At 41.7% G+C, this 9,686-nt stretch overlaps 1 protein-coding gene across 1 annotated transcript in view; it reads left to right on the top strand.

Moving 5' to 3' along the window:
* Window positions 1–9,686, top strand: part of STRA13 (stimulated by retinoic acid 13) — a 10,347-nt gene extending 661 nt beyond the window's left edge. Inside the window, exons 2-5 of the mRNA XM_015420366.1 lie at window positions 7,546–7,597; window positions 7,814–7,867; window positions 8,689–8,777; window positions 8,962–9,686. Coding sequence (XP_015275852.1) covers window positions 7,546–7,597; window positions 7,814–7,867; window positions 8,689–8,777; window positions 8,962–8,976 — 210 coding nt within the window. The 3' untranslated portion in view covers window positions 8,977–9,686. The remainder of the gene's footprint in view (window positions 1–7,545; window positions 7,598–7,813; window positions 7,868–8,688; window positions 8,778–8,961) is intronic.

The following is a 9,686-nucleotide window of genomic DNA, read 5'->3' as shown; positions in this document are numbered from 1 at the left end:
TAAAGGCCCACTAAAAAAAAATCCCAGCAGATGTTTTTGTGAGCTAAAGCTCACATCAGATGCATTGGAAGAAGACTCTGGAGAAGAAGAGCCCCGCTCCGCCTCAACAAGGGATGAAGTTTCCTTGTGGGGCTGTGGAACTGTGAAGTGGGGGAGGAATCAAGGGGTCCCATAGAACCTGCAAAGAGAGATCTGAACTGTTAGGCTCCCTCAGCGCAACCCCTTGCTTTTTGGACTGTTTCATCTGTCCTGTCGAGATCTATAAATTGCCAGCATTGCCTATCAAATACAGCCTGATTTGCAATCAGAGGTTTTTATTTGCCACAGAAACTTGAAGGTTGGTAATTGCTGTGGCTCAAGTGGTTAAGACGCTGAAGTGCAGCCTGTGGAAGGTCAGTAGTTCAGCAGTTCAAGACCCGAGTGTGCCGCAAGACGGGGTGAGCTCCTGTCTCTAGTTCCAGCTCCTGCCAACCTAGCAGTTCGAAAGCAAGAAATTGCAAGTAGATAAATAGGTACCACTTCGGTGGGAAGGTAATAGCGTTCCGTGCGCCTTGGTGTTTAGTCATGCCGGCCACATGACCACGGAAACGTCTTCGGACAGTGCTGGCTCTTCGGCTTTGAAACGGAGATGAGCACCACAACCCTAGAGTCGGATTCGACTGGCTTTCGAACAAGGGAACCTTTACCTTTACCTTTAATTGCTGTGGACTTGTAGTTAACTGCATTTAATTAATGAATTCAACTATCTTCACACAGACTACGTAAATGTATTTATTTATTTACTTGGGATTTATATCCCCCGCCCTACCCAAGCGGCCCAGGGCGGTGAACAAGCGGCGATGCCGGAATAAAATATAGATACATTAAAACATTAAATACATTAAATACATACAAGCTAAAATGGTGCTCTACAGTTCACTAAATTTCCCAAGATGCACAGTGTCCCTCATTGGCGGCCGGTGTTGTAGTGGCGTGAGCGCCAGGAGTGATGTTCCTCATCAGGGCGGCATCTACCCCCCTCCCAGATAAGATAGATGGTAGGATCGAGTCACGATGGTGGTATAGTGACGGCGGCGGCTCCTACTCAAAAGCCTGGTGGAAGAGCTCCGTCTTGCAGGCACTGCGGAACTGTACAAGGTCCCGCAGGGCCCGGATCTCCACCGGGAGCTCATTCCACCAGGTAGGAGCCGCCACCGAAAACGCCCTGGCCTTGGTTAGGGCAAGCTTAATGTCTCGAGGGCCCGGAACCTCAAGGAGGTCAAGACTCCCCGATCGCAGCGCTCTTGGGGGAACATACGGGAAGAGGCGGTCCCTGAGGTAGGCTGGACCCTGGCCATTCAGGGCTTTAAAGGTAAGAACCAGCACTTTGAAATGAATCCGCTATGCTATCGGCAGCCAGTGCAGCGCTTGCAGCACCGGCCGGATGTGGTCCTGCCTGGAGAGGCCCATCAGCAGCCCAGCTGCAGCATTCTGCACTAGCTGCAGCTTCCGGATTTGCAAGAAAGGCAGCCCCAAGTAGAGAGCGTTACAGTAGTCCAGATGGAAAGACCAGCGTTGTAGAAATGGTAGATGATTGTGCTGTGAACAGTTGGTCATAGGACTGACGAGAGGAGAGGTAGTCTTAGACTTTCAGTGCAACCCTATGCAGGCTTACTCTAGTTTAAGCACATTGAAATCACTGTTCATCCTGACTGGTGGCCAGGATCTAGTGTGAGATGTAAATACTGCAGAGCTGCTCTGGAGCTAGGTTGTCATTAAATGCAGCATATGTTTAAGTAGGAAGTTGCATTGAAGGCTGTCCATGTTAACAATTTCAAAAACTGATATTTTAAAGTGAGGGGATTAGTTGAAAAGAAGAGTCAGAAAAGTGAAATCTCCTCAGGAGAGCTCAGCAATGATAATAGAAGCTCTGACGAACGTACAACACAGATTGGGAAACACAGAAACAAGACCAAGAACATACCAGCATGGTGAAGTCAAGACAGCTATAAAATGCCAGAAGGCTTTCCTAAAAAAGAGAAATTTTGTCCTAATGAAGGAAACAAAAAAGAGTTAATTCAGGCAAAACTAGAGCAAATCAATGATAAGCAAGAAAAAGAAAAAACTCAGCCAACGAACAAACAAACCCTGAGAAGGATACTGCTAACAAAGTTACCACATTTAAATTCATTAGAAGCAGGATACTAATAAAGGAGGTAGTCTAGATAATTATCCTACATACCTTCGTGACCGCCACTCCCAGTATGCCCCTGGAAGAGCATTATGCTCCATTCTGGTGGTATGAGCTCCCAGTAGACTGCAGGGCCTGTAAAACAGAGCTCTTCCATCAGGCCTTCGGAGCCGCCGCCACTACTAAACAACATCAGTAGTTAATAGCAATAGAATAGAGAGCCCTGTGTCCCTGGAATTTTAACAACGGTGCCGGTGCCCATCGTTTCTATGATATCTAAAGGAGATCTGAGAGACGGTCATCTGGAGAGAGAACCGAGTACAGCAACCATAGTTGAAGTAACAACAATAACCAAGGACAATTAATACTAGCACTTTATGTCATCAATTGGTTGTAGTATGGTTTTAAGTGTTTTCATCATTTTTATGGTAATTTACATATTGTTTTATGTAAGCCGCCCTGAGCTGGCCTCGGCTGGGAGGGCAGGATAGAAATCTGACAAATAAAATAAAATAAGAACCTCCTGGTGGTCCCTGGCCCGAGAGAGGTCCAGCTGTCCTGAACCAGGGCTAGGGCTTTTTCAGGAAATCACAACAAAAAAGGAAAAGAAGCAAGGGTCAAAAGTTGCCAAAAATATTTATGGACATGGCAGAAGAATATAATTTGATAGATACATGGAGGGCAAGGAATATACAGACGAGGGATTACACCTTCTATTCTGCTAGACACAACTCATGGTCCAGGATAGATATGGCATGGGCGACAATGGGGTGGATGCAGGAGCTGAGAGAGGCAGACATATTGCCAAAAACATTTGCAGACCACAACCCTATTCTACTGTCTTTTAAAGAGGTATGGAAAAAATCTAGATGGAGGATGAATACAGGACTGTTAAAAAATAAAGAATTTAGAAAAAAATACAAAAATAGAAATTTTGGATTTCTTTAAAAGAAATATGCATCCAGAAATATCCATAGAGACAGTATGGGAAACATTCAAAGCATACATAAGAGGGTGGTGTATAAGCCAGGATGCATGGAGAAAGAGGAAAAGGAAGGAAGCATATAAGGAAATAATGCAAAAAATTAAAATACAAGAAGATAAACTTTAAAAAGATGACAAAGGGGAAGGGAGAAATAAGCTGATGGTCTTGCAACACGAAATGAATCTATTACTAACACAAGAAATTGAGAGGAAAATGGAATACACGAGACAATATTTTTTTGAAAATGCAAATAAGCCAACAAGATGGCTATTGTATAGACTTAGGAAGGAAAGAGAGAAACATACCATAATTGCATTGAAGGATGATAAAGGGACCTTAAAACATAACATACAAGAACTAAAAGAAATTGCAGAAAAATATTATCAGAATTTATATAAACAGGAACAAATAAAGGAATATTTACAAGGAAGGAATCACAAGGAATTTGAGGGGAAACATAGAGAATTACTAAATGGGAAAATAACAATGTGTGAAGTAGTGGAGGCAATTAATAAACAGAAGAAGAAAAAAGCCCCGGGTCCAGATGGAATCCCAGCAGAACTGTATCAAACCTTTGAAGAAGAGATTAGTCAACCATTTAAAGAAATGCTACAAAAAATAGGGCAAATAGGGAAGCTACCAAATTCATGGTACCAAGCAGCAATAACCTTGATACACAAAGCTGATACAGACCCTATAGATATAAAAAATTATAGACCAATTTCATTATTGAATGTTGACTATAAAATATTTGCAAACATATTGGCAACAAGATTTTAAAAAGTACTAGCCCAGGTAATACACCAAGATCAGGCAGGTTTCCTACCAAAAAGGCAGATAAAAAGCAATATGAGGACAATCATGAATGTTATAGAATACTATGAACAATATCCAGGGAAACAATTGCCTTTGATGTTTATGGACACAGAGAAAGCCTTTGACAACCTATCTTAGGAATTTGTACTTTAAAAACTAAAAAGTTGGAGGTGCGGAACAAACTTTTTAGCAATGGTACGAGCAATATATAACAGACAATACGCCAACATAATTATAAATGGAGATATAGCCTCACAAATCGAGATTCAGAAAGGAACGCGCCAGGGTTGCCCACTCTCACCATTGTTATTCATATTCGCATTAGAAACATTAAATAGTGAGGTAAGAGAAGATCGCAAAATACTAGGGCTGAAAATCAAAGGAGAGGAATTTAAATTATTAGCATTTGCGGATGACCGTAGTATTTATAATGGAAGACCCGTTAGCTTCAAGCCAGTATTTACTAAAGAAGAACTTTGAACTCTTCAGAAGCAAACCCCTCAAGTGAAATTTAGCTGCCAAATTAGCAACATTCTTCAGAGCACTTCTAGAAATATGCAGTAGGTAGCGCTAGTACCTAATTAATCTTGTATTTATCTCTTTCTAGCGAGTACACAGGATAAAAGCCATACAACTGCCTCCCTGCGCTGAGTGTATTTTAAAAGCTGTATTTTCTGAATCACAGGGGAATGCATTTCAAGCTAGCCTGATCTTGTGTAGAATAAGGCATGTCTCCCAAGCCTATTGATTTCAAAGGCACACATTTAACTCTACTGGGTTGGGCTCAAACTGCCTGTTCTGTTGACATCTTTTAAATAAAATAATTGTATTAGCTTAGTACCACTAGATGTCCTCCAGGAAAACCTTTTTGTTTTGCATATATCTCTTTGCTACCTACTAACCATCCTGATTACAGCTATTTATGTATAGTCCTGACAAGACCCCTGCAACTGGTACCTTTTGATTCTGTTAGCTCAGTTGATCTACCCAAGCTAATATTTTCCATCTGGACAAAGCTTCTGAAACACCTGTTGGGAGAAAGAGCAGTGGTTTATGACATTTAAAGTACATTTTAATTATTTGAGTTGGAAAGGATCTTTCAAGGCCATCCAGTTCAACTCTTCCAGAAGCACAACTCCCTTGACACAAATCACTTTTTAAGAGCCTGCACAGATTCACTGAGTAACTTGTTCTATTAGGTAGCAGTTCTTAGGAAGCTTTTCCTGACAGTCAGCCTATTTTGCTGAAACTTGGAACATGTCGTAGATCACTCTTCTGACAATCCCTTAGATATCTGCTAGCTGCCATTGTGTCTCTCCTAAGCTAAAAGGAGTCAGTTCCTTCAGCTTTTCTCATGCCATGTGCTCCAAACCTTCAGTTATCTCTGTTACTCTTAATAACCTCTCTGTTCTCTGTTACTCTTAATAACCTCTGTTTATAAATTTGTTTATAAGTGATAAAAGTCCTGCTTAAAGTGGAGAGAGTAATACTGAACCATCTATTCTAGCTGAATTTTATTTATTTAATTCATTTATACTTCACCTTTCTCCCCAAAGGGGACCCAAAGTGGCAACAATCCTGTGAAGTAAGTTAGGCTGTGAGAGTGTGACTGGCCCAAGGACACCCAGTGAGCTTCCATGGCACAAGTGGAGATTTGAACCTGGATCTTCCAGATACTAGCTCGACACTCTTCACCACCACACAATACTAGTTGAAGCCTAATGAGTACTAAATCAAGTGATGTTGTTCTTGCTTTTGTATTGGATATAGCATTTATGGTCATGCAACACAAAGCTGTGTTTTCCTTTGAAATGTATGAGCCTGTATCCTACCATTCCACTCAGCAAAGTCTGAAGCCTTCATCTAATTTAAGGAACCTTCCTTCAACTTCAGTGGTTCTTCTTCCAGAGGAAGAGCCAATGAAATTGGAGGAGGTTTCCTTAAGCTTGAGGGAAGGCCTCAAATTTTGTTGAATGGAATGGTAGTATACTGACCATTATTTATACAATACAGAATGCACATCCTGCCTTCTTTGGCCAACTATTAGATTGTTAGTTTGATACTGGAGTTTTCTGGCTCATATATTCAATAATGATAAGTGGCATTTCCGTCACCTTCAGTGTTTGAGGCTTTGGTGATGCAGCTTATATTGTTAAATGCATTCAGATTCTTTTCACATGGACAGTTGCTAGTACATAAATGGGAGTTTGCAAGAATTGGTTTTTCTCCTCCAATCTTTCATTTTTTAAAATTCATTTTGCTTTTCTCAAGTATATAACATTTTTATTTTTATACCTTTCTATAAAACTGGTGCTAGATTTTCTACATCTCATCTCACGGGAGCCTCTTCTCTACCAAGCAGTTATAACTAACTTCGCTTGAGATTGTCCAAGTTTGTAATAAGGGAATTCATTTTTTTTTTTTATTCTTAAAATTTATCTCAGCTGTTATCAGGGCCATCAAGGCAACTAATGAATTAAAAAATGAATAATAAAAAGTCTTAAAACCGTTAAAAGGAAACAAAATCACATCATTAAATCAAGCTAAAATCCACATAGAGAAACATAAAAATAACAATTACAACATAGGGTAGGAAGAAGGGCTCACTGAGGGAACTCTATGTAAAACAAAAATGTCTTTACTCATGGATGGAAGATGATAACAGAAGGAGCAGGCAAGACTCTCTGGGGAGAGTTCCAGAGCTTTGGTGCCACACAACCAAGAAGGCCCTCTGTTGGGTTGCCACCCGCCTAATCTCAGAAAACAGGGTACCCGCAGCAGGGCTTTGGAAGATGACCATAGCAGTCAGATAGCTTCATAAGGGAGTGGGTGGTGCCTTCCAGAGAAATATTACCTAGAAATAGTTGATTAATTGAGGGGTGCTGATTCTAATTAGTGGGGATGTGAACTAAAGGGCATGCTTTATTTTTTGCAGATCTTTTGGTTCTGGTTCATTATTATAACAAGGAGTAACTTCTTGAGCCAGAACCCACTTTTCTAGATGGATGAAGTGCTACATTCAGTTGGCAGTTCTCTCTGTACGTGTAAATACGCACAAAAATACAAACTGCAAGAAGAGGGTGGGGTGGGGTGGGGTGGGGTGGGGCAGCACTGTCTCATGAAAGCTCACACCATAATAAATGTGTTAGTCTTTAAGGTGCCACATGATTATTTGGCTGTAGCAGACTAATGTGATTACCCCTCTGGAATTTCTTAGCATGGCCTTCAGCAGACAAGGGGAGGAGGATGTGCTGCTGATTCACAAGTGTTCAGGTCTCGGCAACAGAAAAGGGAGAGGTAGGGGAGAGCCAGGGTAGTGATGTGGCCTCTTTGTGGGGATGAAAGACTGGCTGAGTCGTCATCGTCGCTTTCCTGCTCCTAGTGCATGAGATGCAAAATGTGTAAGGTAATATGTTTTATTGGGTCCATTTCTTTTGATGCACTCCTACACCAGCAGAAGTGGATCTCATAAAAGAGATTGCTTTACCTATTTTATATCTCTTTGAAATGGAAAGACAAGGAGATTCACTTTTTCTCCATTAACACCCCTTGACTTGGTTCTCTTTCCATGCAGGAGACTGTGAACAAGCTGCTCCAGCGCCACTTCAAAGATGACAAAACGCAAGGTAATTGCTTTCCCTTCTGTCTCAATAAAGAGGCCAATTCCTGCTAGAAGTCTTGCCAAACGTCTGGGCAGAGAGAGATCATGCTCTGGAATATCAGAGATCATCAAGATCTGTGGTTACTGCCTGCTGATTTCCCAGGTGGGGCAGAACAACTGTGCTGTGGTGAGAGGGGCTGCTGGGTGCCTGTCTCCTGGTGACTGTGTTTTCCTCTTCCAGTCAGTGATGATGCTCTTTTGCTGGTGGCAGAACTGCTCAAAGTGTTTGTTCGAGGTAAGTTGTCAGAACACATTTTGTTCTATGGAGTGGCCTTCGTTAGATGGGTAATCTGTAGTAGAAGCATGAAGTTTAGTGCAGAACTTGGTCTTCTGTAGGATTTTTCTTTTATATTTTGTAGCCTTCTCAGTCATCTAACAAGCCATACCAGCTAAATGCTGAAATCAGAGAGGACTAGTCAGAGCTTCCAAGCCTTCCGAAACTATTTTTCCCTTCCGTTCTTTTGCCATGCATCCTTTGGCTTACATACACCTTCCCATCCCAGTCCATGCAAAAAAATCTTTAGGTTCAAATCTTATCAGTAATAAAAAAGTGTGTTTGTGCTACCTTTATATTATATTCTGATGATTTTTTTCTTGTTTGGTGCAGAATTTGTACAGTTTATGTTAAATACAGAAAGTGGGGTTTTAATTATATTTTTACCAGATGCTACAAGGTTCAGATGTTATTTACACCCACTTTGAACTCTCTGGGGCTGTTAATGCTAGGTGGTTACCAGTGCAATTCTAAGCAGAGTTACACCTGCTAAGGTTATGGACTTCAGTTGACTTAGAAGGGTCTGTTTAGGATTGTACTATATAAAGAGGCATTGTACTCATTTTGGTATTATCTTCCTGGTAGATAAATAGAATGATGAGTGAAGCTCCAGTATAAATACTCTGAATTGCAGAATTCCCCCCCCCCCCCAAACAGGCAAATAAAAATCTCTGTGTAAATAACTGCCCTTCCTGTTAGTCAAAAGTCATCAGTGCTTCCTAAAGGCCATTCCTGTCCCCTACCAGTAGCATTTGCTATCCATGTCTGTCTTTGTCTTGCAGAGGCCGCAGCACGGGGAGCACGCCAGGCTCAGGCAGAGGACCTGACCAGGGTGGATGTGGAACACGTGGAAAAAGTGCTGCCACAGCTGGTATGTCAAGCACAGTTCACATTCCTCGATTAACAGGATAAGAATGTGGGCAAAGCCATCTTAATCCCCTTCCTTCTGGAGGATGTTTGGTTGGTTAGTAATATCTTTACTGGGTAACTGGAAGTCAAGAAAATGTATTACCCAAGTGCCTTGTTGAACTAAAAACCATATTCCATTTCCACAGCTTCTGGACTTCTGAAGTGTGAACAACGCAAAGCAAACATTCTTTTTCACACAGAAATGTCTCCTGGATTCTGGATGAAGTGGATCATAGACTTTTTCTCTTTTTTTTACATGGAATCTGTTGTAAAGGGACTTTGCATTAGTTGCTGACTGATATAGTATTGGCAGCTCTTCTTCCCTCTTTAAAAGCTGCTCCTCTCTCCCCATCTTTTTCCTGGGTGCCCAGTAATTTTAGAGTGGTGCGTGAAAGGGTTTAGAGTCTGTCTCTCTGTCTTTTCACAACAGAAGGCCTAGAGCTGAGGGCACCTGGCCCATCCTGCCACTTCCCATTCACAGCCAGGCAGAGTCTACACTTTCTTTTCCGATGGGAAAAACAGGTGCCTTTCTGTAGTGGTGTGTGGAAAGAGGGAGTACGCCTGGAGGATTTCCCCCCATACCATGGGCTCTCATCACCTCAGCAAGCATTTAAAGGCCAACTTCAGTCCTGTCTGCTTTCTGAGGTCTTAAACAGGAGCTAGCCCCAGGTCTATGCCAACAGCAGGTAACTGAACTTTATTTTATAAATAAACAGTGCCTGTCCCTCAATCCTTTCCAGCATTCCACTGGGGCCATGACATCAAAGAGTGCTTGGAACCTTTTAACCATTTGATATTCCTCTCAGAAGCTGCTTCCCTCTGCTATAAATTTGTTCTCACAAAGAAACTTCAATAAATCAAAAATGGTCTC

The sequence above is a fragment of the Gekko japonicus genome, unplaced genomic scaffold (assembly GCF_001447785.1).
Source record: "Gekko japonicus isolate JY-2015 unplaced genomic scaffold, Gekko_japonicus_V1.1 scaffold360, whole genome shotgun sequence".
NCBI classification, from domain to species: Eukaryota; Metazoa; Chordata; class Lepidosauria; order Squamata; family Gekkonidae; genus Gekko; species Gekko japonicus.
The sequence above is the reverse complement of the archived record's forward strand: the minus strand, read 5'-3'. Positions and strand labels throughout refer to the sequence as shown.